General features: G+C 35.6%; 4 protein-coding genes and 1 pseudogene across 5 annotated transcripts; 1 reads left to right on the top strand and 4 right to left on the bottom strand.

Annotated features, from left to right (window-relative positions):
* Positions 1-247: 247 nt before the first annotated feature.
* On the bottom strand, positions 248-3,267 carry FAD5 (fatty acid desaturase 5). Its single transcript, XM_021442492.2, has 5 exons — positions 2,533-3,267; positions 2,301-2,441; positions 2,063-2,203; positions 1,229-1,335; positions 248-1,135 (listed from the first exon to the last, which is right to left on the bottom strand). The coding sequence occupies exons 1-5, from the start codon at positions 3,103-3,105 to the stop codon at positions 937-939; spliced, it is 1,161 nt and encodes a 386-aa protein (XP_021298167.1). The 5' UTR covers positions 3,106-3,267; the 3' UTR covers positions 248-936.
* A 63-nt stretch (positions 3,268-3,330) lies between these two features.
* On the top strand, positions 3,331-7,352 carry PIFI (post-illumination chlorophyll fluorescence increase). Of its 2 annotated transcripts, XM_021442494.2 has the most exons (9): positions 3,331-3,472; positions 3,637-3,757; positions 4,617-4,746; positions 5,024-5,108; positions 5,223-5,301; positions 5,976-6,089; positions 6,171-6,283; positions 6,677-6,787; positions 6,903-7,352. In XM_021442494.2, exons 2-9 carry the CDS (start codon positions 3,691-3,693, stop codon positions 7,020-7,022), a joined length of 819 nt encoding a protein of 272 aa, XP_021298169.1. In that variant the 5' UTR covers positions 3,331-3,472; positions 3,637-3,690; the 3' UTR covers positions 7,023-7,352. The 2 variants fall into 2 exon arrangements, with proteins under 2 accessions (XP_021298169.1, XP_021298168.1); XM_021442493.2 differs by lacking the exon at positions 3,331-3,472 and having other exon boundaries at positions 3,488-3,757.
* Positions 7,353-8,138: 786 nt separating this feature from the next.
* Positions 8,139-9,966, bottom strand: LOC110427084 (phosphatidylcholine:diacylglycerol cholinephosphotransferase 1-like). Its single transcript, XM_021442491.1, has 3 exons — positions 9,266-9,966; positions 8,998-9,135; positions 8,139-8,770 (listed from the first exon to the last, which is right to left on the bottom strand). The coding sequence occupies exons 1-3, from the start codon at positions 9,683-9,685 to the stop codon at positions 8,453-8,455; spliced, it is 876 nt and encodes a 291-aa protein (XP_021298166.1). The 5' UTR covers positions 9,686-9,966; the 3' UTR covers positions 8,139-8,452.
* A 3,210-nt stretch (positions 9,967-13,176) lies between these two features.
* Positions 13,177-14,032, bottom strand: LOC110427193 (pathogenesis-related protein PR-4 pseudogene; annotated as a pseudogene).
* A 2,224-nt stretch (positions 14,033-16,256) lies between these two features.
* On the bottom strand, positions 16,257-18,986 carry LOC149526415 (SNF1-related protein kinase regulatory subunit gamma-like PV42a). Its single transcript, XM_089785419.1, has 3 exons — positions 18,519-18,986; positions 17,011-17,362; positions 16,257-16,704 (listed from the first exon to the last, which is right to left on the bottom strand). Exons 1-3 carry the CDS (start codon positions 18,938-18,940, stop codon positions 16,366-16,368), a joined length of 1,113 nt encoding a protein of 370 aa, XP_089641545.1. The 5' UTR covers positions 18,941-18,986; the 3' UTR covers positions 16,257-16,365.
* Positions 18,987-19,000: the final 14 nt, after the last annotated feature.

Here is a 19,000-nt window from a genome sequence, read left to right on the forward strand (position 1 = left end):
CCATTGTAAAAAGGCCCCCTCTTATTCCTTTTGTCTTCATTTGCTTGGGAATTCCAAATGTTGGGGAGGGTGTCCTCCTTATTTAGACTCCCTTCAAGTTGAAATCATGTCTCTTATTATTCCGTTGGTTCACTTTTTGAATTTCTTCGAAAAGCCATGAGGTCATTTTGAGGAAGGTCGTTATATAATAATTGAGGAGACTCAGTGCTCGAGATGCTGCTTTCCTTTGTCTACTTCTACTCTTAGACTGGTGCGTAGTCATAGGATTTGTCCAAGGACATGGAATTACAAATTAATGTTTTGTGCAATATTTCCTTGGTCTAGTATACAAAGATGCAACAAATTTGAAGGTTTTGCCTTGGTAGATGGGAGCGATGGCAGTACTATAACTGGTTGTTTTTGAACCATCAGCCATGGTTCGGCTCAAGTTACCAATATCTAAAAGTTCCAAGTATGGGCTTTATGACCCAAAGTTGGGTTAGCGCGGCTTGGATTAGAGGTTTAATTTAAGTCAATAAAGGGTACCAAACAAGCAAACCAAGCCGAACCCAGTCTGCTCAATTTTCTACACAGTGGGCACCCAAGAGCAAACCATTTCTGGAGCCTGGGCTTGCTGGGCTCAAGTTTTGCCACGTGCTTCAACCCTGGCTCAACTTATATTGAAGTGGACATCCACAGCGAAATGTTGCACTGTCAAAGCTTAAGAGCTTGGAAAAGAGGCAAAAATAATCTGTTGATTATATGGACCTTTAGTTCAGGTCAAGATGATTGATTTGTGTATAACTGAAGAAATGTAGTTCACAGCTAGAGTCCTGATGGTGCGGCAGTACCAGCTCCAGCAAAAGTCGTCCATTCACCTAAATAAGTATCTCACCATGATTAAGCAAACAACTTTGAAGGCCTAAAGATTAAAGACTACTTTCCAATGCCGACACCTCAGCTGCTGAAAGCCATCCTTTTCTTCTGAACTTCAGTAGGCAGCTTAACCTCAGTTGCCAGTCCGGTAACTTGAAGAAATTTTATTACACACCAAGTCATGTCCAGTTGCCACCATTCCAGACCATGTCTGGCTGAGTACTCGAAAGCATGGTGGTTATTATGCCAACCCTCTCCAAATGCAAGCAATGCCACCCACCTGACAAAGTTTGCAGATTTTTTTATCAGTAACTTCTTAAGAAATAAACTTGACAAGAACTAGATGTATATTAGTAAGGGAAGTCAATTATACCAATTGTTCCTGGACAGATCACCAGTATTCCATGCTTGCTTCCCCCACACATGACAAGCCGAATTTACCAGCCAAGTGATGTGGTAAACCCATACAATCCTCACACCCTGCAATGCTAGCACGTTAATGCCTGGGCCTCCTTATGGTTAGTATGCTTATTTGTCTTCACTAAGTAAAAGTTTCACTTTTGAAGATTAAAATACTACAGAAACTACTCCAGTCCAAAGTTGTTTGATCTTCATTCTAGCAAATCATATGTAAAGACAAATGGGCTCCCCAAAAGCAAAATTTATCTACCTGGGGAATCAGAAATGATAACCCCAGCCACATGTTTGTTACAGGATTATCTTTTTCTAACAAACTGTCAAAACCGTTATCATATTAGCATAGATAAGCATGGCCCAGCTTAAAGATTCAATTAGATAAGACTTCCAACTTGTGATTTAGTCCACAAGCGAGAATCTACATGCTTTCTCATTTCCCCTTTTCACTTTGAGCCAGAGTACAACTTCCTATGGCTATGTTCTTTCCGGTCAACTTAATGACAAAAATCATTTGTCATTTGGAAGTAGGGCCACTAGCTTGGTGGTATGAAGTAAATTGCAAGTGGAAGGCCCACCAATCAAACAAATGGTTTGGGAGTCTTTAAGGATGTTTACCTTTCTTTTTGCTTTTTCTAATAACAAAAAGGGTTGGCTGCAACTCATGCAAGAGACTATGTTGGTGGAGCTCCATGAAAATTTATCGCTTAAGATACCTCGATGCTCTAAAAAGGAATATTCAATGCAAATAGGCTAATCCTCAAAACATGGTAAAATTGAAAAACTTGCTTACCATTCCCCAAACAAGGAAGGGAAACCCTCCTAGAGCATATAGCAAAACTCCAAGTGCAATTGGATGAAGAATGTAGGTACCCTGAAGAAACTTGTAGAAGGGCTGCTGCCGTAGATCCCCAACATTGGTTGGTTCTCCACACTGCAAATGTTCCATTGACACAAAGCATTAAGAACATTAATTCGTTCTGTGTATATGTGAGTGCTTGCATGTTTGAGAAAGAGAGAGATGGAGTTACCCTTTCAATAACAGTGTTGGTATCAAAGAGCCAGCTCATGTGGCTGAACCAAAATCCTTCAATGGGGCTATGGGGGTCTCTGTCAGAATCACAAAATTGGTGGTGGTACCTATGTGTGCTTACCCAATCAATTGGATTTCCCTGCAAACACCAAAACCAACAATCATATAACAATCAAATGATACTGCCGTGTCCATGAAAATATTCCTCAAAAATTTTTAAAGCTACCAACCTGAAGTGCCTGAACTCCACAATAAGCAAAGAAGTATTCAAGCCATTTTGGAACCTTGAAGCTTCTATGGGAAAGATTCCTATGAAAAGACAATGTAATCCCCAGAAGTCCTGTCACCACATAGAGTCCCACAGCAAGCCAAAAAGCGGGCCAATTGAAATGAAAAGGTGCGAAAAGGCTGAGCAAATGCATGGCTAAAACAACACCAGCAGTGGCCATATCCAAAGTGTTCCATTTTCTTCCCCAAAACACCTCCTTCTTCCTTTGCACCACCACATCAGATAACAAAATTCTACCCGAGGTTTTCCCTTCAGGGTCAGGCTCGTTTGCCCCAACTGACACCCCATTAGCCAATGCCAACACTTTCCTATTGCTGCAACTCCTATTCAAACGAGTGATAAAACTCGCCTGCAGAGGACTCTGCTCTCCGTTTATTTGATTGAATTTTGGGTTTTGATGGCCAAAGTTTAGGACTTTGCAAGAGCAAGATCTGGTTTTTATTGTTGTCGCTCTTTGAGGAGGTGATAAAGGTAAGGATTTTGGCTTTGACAATAACGATGTGATTGAAGCCATTGGGTCTCAATTGGTGGGGTTCTAAAGAAAAAACTGGGTTTTTGTTGGGTTTTATAAAAGTTGTGGTTGGTTTGTCCTTTTTTTTTTTTGAAAGATGGATTATTTATTGAACCGATAGTTAGAATGCCCTGACAACTCTTGAACCAGAGTGGTAGAAGACTTCTATTAGCATAAGAAGACTGGCTTTGGTGAGAAGGTTGGTTTGTGCTTAAAACGACAAAATTTGAAGATTTTGTGTTATTGTCAAAGCATGAAGTATATAAAGCGGGAAAAAGCGTGGATTATAGAAAGACAAAAGTGAGGTAAAGAAAAGGACAAAGGAGATAAAAGCTGATAAGGTGATCTTGTTTGGATGAGAAGATGTGAGGTGAAATAAGACTCAGATATTCTTTTGTTAGGATTTTGTTTTAGCCTTCTAATTTTCTAAATAATCTACTTGGATGGATAGATATTTTTTCTCTCTTTCGTTCTTTCTCTCTAAGCAAAGTTCCCTCTTTTCTCTGGTTCTATCCTTTCTTGCCCGGTTGACAGATAAGGCTACTCTCTCGCTAGGAAGTTAAAGCAGCAGAAAAACCCGTGAGAGAAATGGCGGCAACCGCGTCAATCTTTACGTCTCCGACTCAACCCTTTTCGGCCACGCGGTCGGTGAGAGGTACAAGTGCCAATCCATCTATTTCAAAGCCGAGTAGGGAGTCTCTTTAGACCTGCTTTTTTAAAACCCAATTACGGATCTTTGAATGCTTAGATCGTTTTTCACGATTTTGTTTGGGAATTTAAGGTCAGCTCCCTCGAGCCGAAATTGGGTACAAATCTTAATCACCAATGGTGTGTTCAGCTTAGGTACTCTTGCTTAACTGGAACTAACTGTACCCTTAACAGGCAGCAAAGAGGATCTTTCTTTATAAGTTATTAAATTACAAAGCATGGTAACTAGATTATCTTGCGAGATATATTGAAAACAATGGAATTATCCAATCATTTTGCCTTCAATTTAAGAGTTTTTTCATGCTTGTCTGTGTCATGATTCATGCTCTGGTTTTTATGCATAAGTTGGCATTTCTACTTTCTTAAAAGCTTGCAAGTTTATTAACCAGTACAGTGTTTTTGCTAGGTCTCTGGTTTTGAGGCAGTGCAGAATGGCAAATAGGAATCCTTAGGCTATGACCTGTTTTAGATTTGATTATTTAGGACGCAACACTCCCTTAAATTTCAATCCTGTATTGCCCTGCGTAATTCTGTACACTTCTAAGCTGAAATTATATCATTTGAGTCAGAAAATCCAATATCATTGAGCAAGTCATTTACTTCGTAGTCTCCATCAAATGAACTAGAGCTTCTAAAATGAGGTGGTAACCTAGGGCTTTGGAGTTGGCAGTTGCTTCATTCTGTTTATATCTACAATAAATTCTATGTGCTAGAACAAACTAATGTTGGTGTGTCTCAAAATGCAAATTAAAATAGCTAGACTTGCCTCAAATTTCTGATGCCTAACAGTTTTGCAATTTTTTCAGATGCAGCTAGCAGCTTTATGGGTGCATCATTGCCACGGAATTTTACAAAGACGAAAAGATTAGTTAAGATAAGTGTAAAAGTGACTGCAGCTGCTACTGTTACAAAAAATCCTATGGAACAAATTAAAGAGTATGGATTCTAGTTTCCTTCTATTTTTGCTGATTCATTAAGCTCAAAGCGTTCTGGTTTTGGAGTTTTCTTTGAAAAGAATTGTTGAGTTGGGTTTTTGCATTTTAAGGAATAATATCTTCTTTGGGAGTGGAAAATTGGAGGAATTCACCTTTTACATGTTTCTACATGCAGCATGCTGAAGTTATATGTATCTCAAGTTCTAAAATGCAATGTGGTGGTGTTTGAAATTTTTTAATCATTCAAACAGAATAATCTGAAGATTCCTGCCCAACAGGTATGCACTCCCTTCGTGGGCTATGTTCGAACTGGGGAGGGCTCCTGTATATTGGAAAACCATGAATGGTCTTCCTCCAACTGCTGTAAGTGTAGCATTGCTGGTTTTATTATTATTATTTTTGTTTATGTTGCTTGAAAGCAAGGGCAGGCTGTTGGCTGTTGCAACTCTTTTCTATAGAGATTGCCTTTTTTGACAGGGAGAGAAGGTGAAGGTTTTCTACAATCCAGCTGCAACTAAACTTGTTCCAAATGAAGAATATGGCATTGCTTTCAATGGTAATTTGTGCTCATGCACTCTTAGCTTTAATAATATAATTAACCAAATTGGTTTCCGTAGATTTCAATACATAAAAGTCTGTACAAACAAGGAGTACTACCTGTGAAAGGACTCTAGTTATACTATAGATGTAACACTATGGCTTCTGTTATGTCCTAAAAGTACAAAACAAAATTATTCATAAAATGAAGTATTTAATAGGCTTGTTGTTACCACCATTACCAAGGTTATTTAATAAATTAAGCAGTTTTTCTTCATTTGGTTCTATAACAACACTTGGAAATTTTGTTCTTGACATTATTACGGAAAATAGGAACATTTTGATTTTATTCTGCATTATCAGGAGTGTGCCATCAGAAAAGGGAAAAAGAAAAGAAAATGAAAGAAGAGGGGATAGAATAACTTGTAATCATTTCAAATACCACACAGTTGAATGACCTTGGTTCATGGCGTGACTCAAATGGTCTTTGATAATTTCCACAATTTATTTTCCATAGCTCAGCTATAGTTTCTGTTCAACCATTGGTTAAGCGAGTGGTGCCTGTAGTTCTTTCTTCAGTGGTTTATCTAGGGGTTCTAGTATTTGATTCATTGTTGGTTCGACTATAGGTTTTGTATGCAAGTAGATAATTGAAGTCCTTGGCTAACAACTTACTCAACTGTAACTCTGCAGGAGGTTTCAATCAGCCTATCATGTGTGGTGGTGAACCGAGAGCAATGCTGAGGAAATCTCGAGGCAAGGCTGATAGTCCAATATACACCATCCAGATATGCGTTCCTAAGCATGGTTTGTACCATTCACAAATTTTTTTCTCTTGGACAGTTCAACTCTCTCCTCAACTCCTAAAATCTACTTTTACTTTGGCAGCTGTGAACTTGATCTTCTCATTCACAAATGGAGCCAATTGGGATGGTCCTTACAGACTACAGTTTCAAGTTCCGAAGGCTTGGCAAAACAGACCAATTGAATTTTTTAACCGGGTAAATTTATGCGGACTTGGACTCTTTGAGTCTTCTGCCTCTAGGTTGAAGATAATTGTCCTGTGCTATGAACACATATTACATTTCGCATTCATGATTGTCATACCTGTAACTATTTGTAAGTTTGGCAAGCCATGCCTTACGAAAAAATGTTTCTTCTATGTTGCTGGCAGGGGTTAGGGAGGGTGGATCTGGAAAGTAAATTTGAAGAATTCATTTTTTATTTTGACATAAACTAGAGAACTCATTGCCAAACCATGCAATATTGTGAATTTCTTTGTTTCATTTTACACTTGAGTTAATTTCTATTTGGAATGATTGAATTGGTTCAGATTAGACAAGTGAGAGGATGATGTAACCTGAGACATGTGAAATCTTGTATTACTGTGGCAGGGGCTGGCAGAGGAGTTGAGTCAAGAAGGTGCATGTGACAGAGCAATCTTTCCAGACACAAATGTTGTTGTTGATAGATGTGTTTTGATCGGGAACTTATCTAAAGAAGGAGTAAATAAACTTCTTATCTGTTTTCTTCTTTATTCTATATCTTCATTTCGTTATTCTGCATCTAATTGCTAGCATCAACTTTATGTATGAACTCTACAATGGAACACTCTTGCAGGGTGATCGTTGCAGCCTTGATCTGGTTCCTGGATGCATGGATCCTAGCTCCCACTTATACAACCCTCTCGCTAATGTAGATGACGGGTCATGCCCAATTGACTCTGATTTTGAGGACTAGTGTCGGCCAGCCGCATCTCAGTCACTCATCTCATATCATTTAATACAATCATTGGGCAGAGGTCTAGAGTTACCATGGCAGACTATTTGCAGAATGACTCCCTGGTATCAACCGGTAGTCCCATAGCGCATTTGCCCTGCCTGTGACTTCTCAAGAAATTTGAATATAAAGCTGCAAATATTCATATGAATGAGTTACAGGATAATATTATTACAAATTGGCTATCATCTCCACCCTGATATTAGTTGCAGTATATCGTAACAGTTGTGAAGATGGAAATGAGACAATTCTTGTATAGAATGTAGCATAAGGCATATATCCTTAAAATAAGTTCACCGCATGATTCGACTGAATTTTACTTGCTTGGTGGCAGGGATCTTTAGAGCTCTCTTTTTGATGCTTAAGTAGGGTTAGGAGTTGGGATTAAAATTAGATAACAATGTTTTATTGACAGTATGATAATATCAGAAAGTAGGTTAGAAACTCTGCAGAATCTTACTAAAATTTGCTTGACAATAAACCCTTACAAAAACGGCAGCATCCGTGCCCTTTGCCTTAACATGAAGGCAAGGCCTCATTTGACTAGTTGCATAATTCTTGCCATCCAGAGATATTTATGCTAACAGATTGGCATCCAGGATAATTGTAAAAAGATTAAGTTTAGTCAATGGTAATTATCTCTCCAACTGAAAATATCATATCTCTGTCAAGTCTACCTAATGAAAAAGGACAGAGAGGGGAATAGGATATCCATGACTATGATGAAAGATGGAAAGCAATGTTAAAATGTGCTGAAAGCTCATCAGCTTGGTTTTAATTAGGACCATCAAACACCACTGTTCAGCAGCTAGAGGGCATAGATAATAAACGCATAATGAAAAAGATGTTCAATTAAAGTATTAGTTAAGGATCAATATCAAACTGGTCCAGTTCTACCCAGGTTACTAGGTCAGGGCCCCTGCCAAACTTCAAAGACAAGCGAAAGCGAAAAGGCTTTGTGTGCCATGAAAACCATGTGGAAGACTGTGATTCTTGGAATATGACACGATATGACCTGTCAAAAAACCATTGGCAGAGCACATGCTTTGAATGGTCAAAATTTTTCAAGAGTAGGACTTAGGTAAAGTTCTTTCGTGAATTCAACTTCCAGAACAGGACAAAGAAAGTAGAACAAAACACAATCCTAGGCTATACCTTTAACGTGCTTATCCTATACAAAAGGCATTTTGACAAATGTGAAATGACTGCAAGCAAGCAATGTTAGCACCCAAAGAAAACAGAGGCCACATTAAAAAACACAAGGATTAGAACATTGACACCCCATTTTAACTTGTTTTCTAAACTGCCATTCCAATTTTTCTTTTACCCCTTTGAGCAACAATTTACATTGCCTTCTTCAAATTTGAACATTGCCATTTGAGCAATTCTTCTTAGCTTAACAACCCCTCTTTCATGGTACCAGAAACAAGTGCACATTTTCTCTTGCTGTCTTCGTACTTTCCAGCAAGGGAATCGAATAGGATTCCAGCACCAACACCAACAGCCAAATCAATGGTGTAGTGACCCCTGGTACCTAGCAACCTCACAGCTTGAAGCACATTCAATGTATCAAATAACCATGCCAATTCCCATCTACGCATTCGCCTCATGTCTAACGATGCAATCACAGATCCAGCAACATGGCCCGAGAAGAACAGGAAGAACGATACATTCCCTACCGGAAAATCCACTCCTGAACCTACAAATTCCTGTCATTCCATGATTGAATCAGATCATCAAACCCAATAACCAACCAGAGTTAAGAAAGAGGGATTACGACTACCCTGTTCCTGACAACTCTAGACAAAGACAAAGATACCATTGACAGTGTTGTTCATTATCTTCAGAAATCAATCAAACATTATCACACCAATTTTATAGATATGAAATCAAACAATTCAAATTAGGGAAGGATAAGTTTTCAAATGTTAAGAACCTGGGGTAATGGGAGCTGCGTGGAGTAACCAAGAATCCCACGACAAGTAAACATGAACAAAGCGGATATTGTAGCCCTAGGCCGACCCTCGATTAGCCATGTCCATAGTATATAAAATGTCTGCATCCCTACAAACACCTAACCCCAAAACATATTTATCCAATGGTCAGATCATGCTTTTTATTGTAATCAAACTTTCTTAGAGAAAAGTGACTTTCAAAAAAAAAAAATTTCTTAGAGAAAAGTTAGAAACCATTCCAATAGATACCGTGTTAAGAGCAGCTAATAACGTATTAAGTTCCGGCCACGAAGACAACGCGCCATGGAATGAGCGGGTGACGACGAACCCCAAATCAAACGGCGGCGAAGAATCCGGCACCATCCGGAGCGTGTACTCCACGTACATGAAAAACAACAACCCGGCAGCAAAAACACACGGTATCCAATGATATCTAGCCACGTACATGACGTCATCTAAAGTCCACTTGAGGAACGACGCTTTCCCATAATAAACGCCCCCATTGAAAACATTATGATTACCACCACCATTTCCACGAACACCCATTTTGTTATCAGCAGCGACGACGTCAACGTTGTTGGTTTGGCCGTTAGCTTTGGTAGAACGTTTATAAGGAGAGCTGAGAAGGGCCGTAGTGGTGGTGGCTGCGGCTGCGGCTGCGGCGTTCATGGTTGGTAATGGTGATGGAAGAAGGACACATGAGGGGGTAAGAAAGTGATTGTGATCGTCAATGGTTACATATAAATTGAATAAAAAACACAATGGCGGGATTTCCAAAGAATTGTTGGTGAGAAAAGATCCCAGAAGATTGAAAGAATATTAAAATTTTGGTTTTGGTTTTGGTATTTGCATTGTAGGTAAGTTTCATTGGTTTTCAACGAGGCAAGAACTAACGAAACTTCAAAGACTTTTCGCACGGGGTCTAACGCGCGGTTGAGTTACCTCTAAACTATTTTATTTTTATTTTTAATTTTATATCACATTATATATAGACATATCAAACATAATCTTGTAACATTTTTAACTTTTTATGTAAATTTTATATCAATATTATGTGAATATAAAATAATAAATAATAATTTAATTAATAATAATTAATAAAGTATTTAATTTAAAATAAAAATAAAAATATTTAATTAATTATAATAAAAGAATAATAATTTATTTAAAATTTTAAAATAATTTAATTTTTTTAAATATTATATCTGAATATAATAATTTTTAATCTCGTACATTTTTAATTAACTGCATTTGAAGAATGCATAAAGGGCTCATAAAAGTAGATGTATAAGACCTCCATGCGTGGAATCAATTTTTTTTTCCCTTTTTATTTTTACTTTTCTGTTTTGCTACAAAACTATATATTTTTCTCTATGCTCATTTGCCATGTGCCATCTTGCATTAGCTAATTAATGAATTGGACCAGATCAAGGAGGAGGGAACCACTTGCATCTTATATCTAATTTTTTTATTAATGTGGTGATAAAAAAAATTTACATAATCGATTAAATTATAAATATTTTAAACATATAAATATAATAAAGTCTTCTATTTTATAGTTAATTGATTTTAAATTGGATATCTATTTTACAAATTTAATATTTTTATTAGAAGTTTTATATTGTAAAGTTTTATTAGAAAGCAATACAAAATTTAGAAGTATTCAAAGTTTTATATGTAAATTTTATAAATAAATCGTTATATTTTCATTAAAAAAATAAATAAATTGACCTTATAAATAGGAATGAGATTCATTAAACGTATTATAAATGGTGGGTATTTTTAAGTATTTATTGGTAGAATTGTATGATTGTGTTCAATCAAAGAGACTGATAGCAAACAATGATTGGAGCAAAATTCCTGTGAGAGCCCAGCAATAGAGAAGAGCCACCTCAACCACTCTTTACCCACCACATGCTCTTTTCACCGCAGGTGGTGATGTATGTCTTTTATGTTTTTGTTTAAAAGAAAATTTTATTTTTATTTTTTATATATAGAATTAATGAATTAATCAATGAATCAATTATTCGAGTATATGTTTATCTTTCATGTTCATTGTTAAAAATTTAAAAACTTACAGCATAGTTTCACGATCAAACTAACCTTTTATTGGCCTTCTTTCACCCTTGGATTCACCCCTTTACAACCTCTTATGTCCTCCATGAAAATCTCACCATTTTCTCCCTCGTGAAGATTGTTTGTTTCTTTTCTTGTTTTGGAAAAAGACAAGCCTAGCAAAGCTTGGCAATTAGACCGAGTATGCCATCCAAAAACACACTTGATAATGGGTAGGGATGAGGTGAATGATTTTAAAATTTGAATCTTGAACCATTTTATATGGGTAGTCATGGATTTAAGATTTTGTGAAAGATGATTAAAAGATAATTATATAAGATTATGAATCAAGTCAATGACTCAATTCTAAATAAAAATTAAAAGCTAATCGCCACTTCCGTCACCATCTTAAATGAATCCATACATATACAATCAATCTTAAAAAGTGTGGATATTGATTCGATGCATACTTTTATAAGATCAACTTTGCAATTTGACATTGTTCAAAATCGACTTTAAATTTTATAATTTTTCAAGGTAATAATTAAATTAATATTACGAGAATATTCATATATTTACATAACAATTCATATCATAATTCATTTATTATTAAATTTTATCACTTTAGAAGTTTGGTCTCAAATGATAACCGATTGGGCTATTTTTATTGAAACAAATATATGAACACCATGTGTCCTTTTAGGTTCAAAGGCTCCTTTAACCTTAAAGTTTGGTGGATATCAGCTTCGTCTTCCCACTTTGCAGCAAAAATTAATATCACACCAACCAAAAGGAGGTGCATAATTTGATGAGTTGACTCTGCTGCCAAGCACCAACCTTTAATTAATTCTTATATAAATGTGCCGTATGCAAGAAAACGACAGTTCCTGCATGAATATGGTTAAGTCTTCTAAGGTTTGGAAAATCAGACGTGACTCGTGTGATCACAAATTGTTAAGATAATTATATAAATTATTTAATTAAAATTATTATATAATTTTATTATCTAATTATTAGACTACAATATCTTGTTAGAGTTATACTATAATACTGTTAATTAATTAAAATTAAAATTAATTTTAATATATATAATTTAGATTTCTTTGAAATTTATGCAATTTTATATTATACAAGATTTTTTCTTCTTTTAACACACAAATGATAAAGAATGGTGAACATAGATGGTAATTATTGCTGAGTTTGATGTTAGGTTTGGTTCGAGACTGTTGAGTGACGATCAACCAGGCTTACCACACTACTTAAAAAGTGATTCACAGGACCTATACATAAACGATAAACCTTGAATGAAGGAACGACACAAACCTTGGGTGGCTGATTTTCTGATGTTGAGTTTAATGTGCTTTGGGACACAAATATGCCACCTTGATGATAATCAAGCCTAACATGAGGATAAGTGGTAAAATCCAAATATCCCCTCTAATCACTCTGAAAAGATATTTTGATTCTTTTTATTTTAAAATGATACTTTTAACCATTTGACTGTTAACACTGTTAATCCACAATTAAAAATACATGGTATTTTTTGGCAAGACAACCCAACACTCATGCTGGTTCAAGTTTTTATAGTTTTTGTAAGGGCTTGTAGGTTACGGTGTAAAGTTTTTAAGCTAAACTGGTGAAAACTGAAACAATATTTTGTAACTCCTCGATCGCCTAATGAATACAATAATTTATCTTAAAAAAAAAAACTAAAGTTGTGAGAAAAAGAAAAAAAATCCCAAGAGGGAAGAGAAAATTCTTCAAGTGAATCGAAGCATAAAAGATGAAAACTTGAAAAGAAAAAAACGTGTCAAAATTCCTGTAGTTTTTTTTTATTGACATTCTCGAAAGAGAAAAGAGATAATTTTTTTTTATAAGAGAGGGTATTTGTATTCAAAATATTTATTTAATATTAAATTATATTTTTTTAACTATTAACTAACAATGTTCATAATCAAATGACCAAAAGTATTATTTTAAAATAAGAAGAATCTAAATGTCCTTTTAGAATGATTGAATGTGTTTTTGAATTTTACCCTGAGGATAAGAGGGACTTCAATTTCATCACCAAATGCGAAATCCTAACATGTTATTCAATAACTTGTATAATAAATCAATAAAAAGAGTACAATAAATCATGACATGATTTATTAATTTGTATTAGTCTTTGTGAACATTTATAACATGTTTATTATAAAAGTTACAAGACATGACAATTGATACATTAATTATTTTTTTGCTGTTATTCAATAACTTCAATTGCTTTTTATTCCTTATGCAGCTTGATTCATAAGCGGAAATCTCTTATTGTTACATCATTTGAATAGGCTTTGAGTGCTTCAATCCCCACAGTTGACAAACTGATAATCTACCATAAGGTGGCCTTGCGCATAGCCTCTTCCATCCGTGTCAATCTGCTGGAACACAGCCGCATCTAAATCGAGGCCTCCGTTGCTGCACTGATCAACAATTCTTACTATTGCTTCAGCTCTTGTACCTCTGTTTGTCACCCTCAAGCATCTTCCACAAGATGCTTGGCCACGAGGCCCTACTGGTCCACAAAAGGCGGTCCATCCGTACTTCTGGCGCCAGGCCAAGGGCTTGTTTGCATCCCAAGTTGAGCAATAAGCACGCACAGCATTTAGGTCCCATCCATTTTGTGGAGGGTTGTAGAAATGATAAGTAGCCCTCACATTGGAGGCACTTTCACCGCCTCCGCCGCCACCACCACCACTAGGCCAGCAATTACTTTGACAACTTTTAGAAGGTGAACAATATTCATCTGTAGTGCCACAGTAACCGAACTGGCTGCAACAAAGGTTGTTGGCACAAGTCCGGCCACCTGCTTGGCGTCCACATTGTTGGGCAGTGGCAGTACTAGCTAACAAGCAAAGCCAAAAAGCTAGGCATAGGCTTAAGTTACCCATGTTTCCTGTATTTTTCATAACATTTTAAGGCATCTCAAAGGGTTGCTTGAATTTATAGGGGAAACGGTTGCCAAATTCCATTTATTACAGTTGACCTTGACTGAAGATTAATTCAAACTTGTTCGGCTCAAGATTATCTAGACCGTTGCTTGAAAAACAAACGTTTTTATTATAATTCTTCCTTAATTTATAGAAGAGAGTCAAAATTGGCTGCCTAATGGTGTCATCATGTAACAGGTTCTACCTTTATGGTCATACCTAAATGATCATTCCAATGGGTGGGATGAATGATTAATTACCTAGAAATGCTAATATTATCAAATTTTTACTATTCATATAAATTATAGAATAAGAAATGAGATCTACTCCATTATTTTTCAACACATCCATTATTGTTCATCGACGAAATATTATAATGGGATGAATTTTACACACAACACATATGAATAGTGATTAAAAATGTAAGAAAATATTATGGGTTATAAAAGTAAATAAAAGAAGAATTGAACCTGAAGTAGCTCAAATATTCATTGGTCCAATCTATATTTTTATAAGACTAATTTTACAGTTCGATGTTATTCAAAGCTGACTTTAGATCTTTTAATTGTTTATTTCAAAAGGTAATATTTATGCATTCATGTAACAATTCATATCATAATTCATTCATTATTAAGTTTTATCTCAAATGCTAACCGATTGAGCTATTTCTGCAGAAACAAATAAATGAACATCACAATTACATCCATATTCCATAATATCATGTGTCTTTTTAGCATTAAAAGGCTCCTACAACCATAAAATTTGATGGCTCTCTGCTTTAATTTGTCCCAGTTTGTATCTCATCTAAGCAGCAAAAATGAATATCACAACAACCAAAAGGAGGTGCATAATTGATCAGTTGACTCTGCCACCAAGCAACAAAGTGTATTTACGTACAAGAAAAGGACAGTTCCTGCATGAAAATGGTTACCATCCAAGCCTTCCAAGGCTTGGAAAATCAGCTAGCTAGGCTTCTAACTTGTGATTGCAAATGACGAAGACATGGTCAACATAGATGATAACGATTGGTGAGTTTGAGGATAGATTGATGTTAGGTTTGGTTTGGGACTTTAGAGTTACCATACAAACTTTGGGTGGTTGATTTTCGGTCAATTCCTTCACCAAACTGCTTTGAAAGGGTCATTTTGTTACCTTAACAAATGGGCAGGGCACGTGACGCATTTCCTTCTCTCATTCCCTTAATGTTACATATAATAAAAATGTTGTAACTATATATAGAAAAGCACATTGTTCAGATTCTTTCTCCTGATAGGGAGTTTCATACATAGTATTTATGAATTAATGATGGACAATGGTGATAAACCTCTGATATAATTATATAAATGAGTGTTTAATATTAATCAAAACAAGCAAAGACTACTGATTCGTGTTAACTTCTTGTACTGGAATATTATGGTTTATGTTAATATTTGTGTTTAATATGTTGTGTAAAGATAAGAGTATAACAAATATTGTTACAAATATGATATGATTAATTAAGTTTATCAATCTTTGACATGATCTCACAACATATTCATTAAACATGTTACAAGATATGTCACAATTAATTCATTTAAATACAATTTAATTTTTTCAAACACGATATTGTTACCGTATATTTTTAATATTTTAAATATTAATAATTTAATAAATGAGTCCAAATAGATAAAACATTTTAATAATATTGATTAACTTATTAATACAATTAATTAAACATGTAAAATATATCATATATGAGTTGATCACATGTCAATTTGCATCAAAAATGAATATTTTTGTGCCATAAAACTTAAACTCGTTTAACTCTGTTTCACATCCAAAACTATCAAGTCTAAAAACTATATTATTCTAATAAATAATTTCCTTAAATCATGATATAATTGTAACTTGAGAATCACCAAGCAGACTTAACCAAAACAAGGAAAACAAAACACAAACAAAGATAATTAAGGAAAAAGTTGGATAGTGGTAGTTTTGAAAATCTAAGGAATCATTTCCAATAATTTTATGCTGATAGCTAACCAACTACACCCAGACCCAGCTGAGAGCGGTCCAAAGGGCCACGGCTAAAGCGTTTAAAGATCAGATTGTCAAACTTTTATATATAATTAGCTTAAGTATAATCTAATCTATCATTCTTGATTGTTATTTAGAGGATTTGGAACTTGTTGTAAACTAATTATAACCTGCATGTTTCATAATCTGGGATTAGGCTTCTAGCAAAGCTCAATTTATTATGCACAATGAACACAAGTTTCCAAAGTACTTAAACAGGCACAACAAGATTCTAAGATGCTTACACTGTCTGATCATCAAGGCGTGTTATGATTACATTACGTCCATCTTTGACAACAGTGAAACCCTCATAACTCTGACTATATCTGAGAGAGAAACAAGCCCGACGAGTAAACCTTGTTGATCCACCACCCAAACTCGATGGACATGTTGAGAGACAACCTTGTCGATCACTTCTGAGAGGGGCGAGTCAGGGTGGCAAGTCACGAGTTGCTTTGGTGAGAGCCCCTTCCGAGCTGCAAATAGAGGGCTGGTTGACACTAGCTCTGTGAACTCATGAGCCCTTAGAGGCAACCATGTCTGCAGTGCAGAGAAATGGCAACCCCTCAAATCTGTTGCAGAAAATGTACCTATGAGCTTTCTCCCTTTGCCCTGCACTCAAAACTTGAACACATTAATTAGGAAAACAGGATGGCCTACCAATCATTGATTGGTGCATTAACGACAGGCACAGCACAGCTAATATGTTTAATTAGATCATTTCAAGGTTGTCATAACAATTATTGGCTCTTCAATTTTACTTCATTTTCCTATAATAATTGCAGAGTCCACAGCCTCAGAGACATCAGAGTATAGACCTTGCAAATATTGAGGAATCAAAGCATAGTTCACTTGAGAGGAAAAATCACTTGAGCTGCAGGATTAATTAAGTTTTAATTGAAGAAGAGAGTGGCTTACATTTATAAGCTGTCTGTGATCTTCTTCAATGTCATCAGAGGACTGAACTATAGGAACAGCATTGAGCAAAGCAGTCCTCAAGCATTTGATGCCTTCGATCACTTTGGCACGATCATTAATGGCATAGACATTCTCATTTATGGTACCTAATTCCTTTACACTGCTTGATATGATATCCTCCAGTTCAGAGGCATGGTCCTTGAGGAATTTTAGTAAGTCCATTTGTGTGAGCATCCTATAGCTTGATGCCGACTCCACAAGTTCAACTCCTTGAACGTTCTCCATTTGGCTGTCCATGGGAACCAACGCACGGTGGATTCCCTTGCTAAACAGCTCCATACACTCTAAAAGGCTGCACCATCGATATAGCAAATTTTAATTAAGCTAGCATTCTGAATACAAAACCACAAATGTATTACTAGTTGCTTTAGAAAATGGCCTAGAGCCCAGCCTAGGGTTGGATATCCAGAGAAACTTATGCATACTTGCAACAAATATTTGAGATTATTAATGACACAAATTCACGCTTTCTAGCTCATTAAGATCATTTTACTTCTCTTTTACCACCTTGCCACCTAAGTTACCATGCACCCAAATGACTACACTTTTTATAACTATTACAATGCTTTTACTTTTTTTTTTGAAATATTTACAATGCTTTTACTAGTTTCGAATTCGGGTAAGATATGGGGATATTTATTAAATACCAAATATTTGAACTCGATTATGAATATTTATTATAAATATTTATTTATTTATTATTTAAATTACTGTTTGAGATATTTTTAAAATAATTTACTGTATAAATTTTAATTTTAATGTTTATTTGTTTTTATAAATTTAATTATTAATAAATTATATAGATGTTAATTGTGAAATATAACTATTATTTTATACGGGTTCAGAGTAATTAAATAACATGAATAATTAAATAGCACAAAGAGATTAATAAATTTTTTTATAAAAATGGATATGGATATTTAAACGGGTTTTGGATTTTCTTTTAAAAAAAAATGAGTTCAGGTAGTTAATTAGTAGTGGTATAATATTAACGTTCAAATTCGGGCAAAAAAAGTAACTGTACGGTTCGAATATGCCCTACTTGCTACTTATTAATAAGATTTGAAATAAGATTCCTCAAAATTATCAATACTAGATACTCTATCCGTCAACAACCCTGAGCTTTTTGAGTTTGTTTCATCACGTTATCTAAATAGGATAATTCATATTATAATTTTGGTAAGCTTTTTATAAAAAAAGTAAATGATTTTTGTCTTAAATTTGTGCTATTTTTATGTTAAAATAGTACAAATAAATGTGGAGAATTAAATCTAACTTTAAGGAGAAAAAGGGTAAAAAATGGGCAATATTTTAAAACATCTGAATCATCAATTCTTTAATATATAACAAGACAATTTCATATTTGAAATAAAAACAATAAGAGTTCATAAAGAATGTGCACCAAATACATATACACAAATAAGATGTAAGGTTTAACGTATACCCACCTTGTGTTTGGGTTGAGAGTCCAGAGGCTAAGTCCCTCGAGAGACTGACCTATGATCGAGGATACGGGCACCACCATCTTCTTATCAAGATCAGCGCCACCCATCTGATCATCAGCAATGTGTGCCACGATATCAAGCATGGTAACCATCCCTATGTAGTGCTTCCTCACAGCCCCAGTCAGCTTATCAGACTCCACGATCATTGTGCCACCAGCCCCAATCCAATGCCCTGGAGGTGCAGCCACCGGCACCGCCCCCACCTTGTTGGCCACTAATGCGTTCAAGGTGTCACCCAGCGTCGCCATGTAAGGTACCTCCACCAGCCTCCTGCTGTCCGCCAATATATCTTTCACCGTATTTTCTAATAACCGTAGAGTGCTTTTGGCGCTGGCGGCGTCTCGCTCATCCCGTCGTTGCTGCATTCCTGTTCGTCTGGTTTTGCTCTGCCTCTGCTTAGACTTGGCCCTCCTTCAGAATTTGTA

The sequence above is a fragment of the Theobroma umbraticum genome, unplaced genomic scaffold (assembly GCF_002168275.2).
Source record: "Theobroma umbraticum cultivar Fairchild unplaced genomic scaffold, ASM216827v3 scaffold_228.0, whole genome shotgun sequence".
Classification (NCBI taxonomy): Eukaryota; Viridiplantae; Streptophyta; class Magnoliopsida; order Malvales; family Malvaceae; genus Theobroma; species Theobroma umbraticum.

Excerpts from the sequence above, each read along its gene's own strand:
- FAD5 (XM_021442492.2), bottom strand. The coding sequence starts at position 3,105 with ATGGCTTCAATCACATCGTTATTGTCAAAGCCAAAATCCTTACCTTTA. Across the intron at positions 1,336-2,062 it reads CCTTCCTTGTTTGGGGAATG|GGTGTGAGGATTGTATGGGT; the intron begins GTAAGCAAGTTT and ends CTAGCATTGCAG. Across the intron at positions 1,136-1,228 it reads GATCTGTCCAGGAACAATTG|GTGGGTGGCATTGCTTGCAT; the intron begins GTATAATTGACT and ends AAACTTTGTCAG.
- PIFI (XM_021442494.2), top strand. The coding sequence starts at position 3,691 with ATGGCGGCAACCGCGTCAATCTTTACGTCTCCGACTCAACCCTTTTCG. Across the intron at positions 3,758-4,616 it reads GGCCACGCGGTCGGTGAGAG|ATGCAGCTAGCAGCTTTATG; the intron begins GTACAAGTGCCA and ends CAATTTTTTCAG. Across the intron at positions 6,090-6,170 it reads GATATGCGTTCCTAAGCATG|CTGTGAACTTGATCTTCTCA; the intron begins GTTTGTACCATT and ends TTACTTTGGCAG.
- LOC110427084 (XM_021442491.1), bottom strand. The coding sequence starts at position 9,685 with ATGAACGCCGCAGCCGCAGCCGCAGCCACCACCACTACGGCCCTTCTC. Across the intron at positions 9,136-9,265 it reads TATTAGCTGCTCTTAACACG|GTGTTTGTAGGGATGCAGAC; the intron begins GTATCTATTGGA and ends TTTTGGGGTTAG. Across the intron at positions 8,771-8,997 it reads CGCAGCTCCCATTACCCCAG|GAATTTGTAGGTTCAGGAGT; the intron begins GTTCTTAACATT and ends ATGGAATGACAG.
- LOC149526415 (XM_089785419.1), bottom strand. The coding sequence starts at position 18,940 with ATGCAGCAACGACGGGATGAGCGAGACGCCGCCAGCGCCAAAAGCACT. Across the intron at positions 17,363-18,518 it reads ACTCTCAACCCAAACACAAG|CCTTTTAGAGTGTATGGAGC; the intron begins GTGGGTATACGT and ends TCGATGGTGCAG. Across the intron at positions 16,705-17,010 it reads ATCACAGACAGCTTATAAAT|GGCAAAGGGAGAAAGCTCAT; the intron begins GTAAGCCACTCT and ends TTTTGAGTGCAG.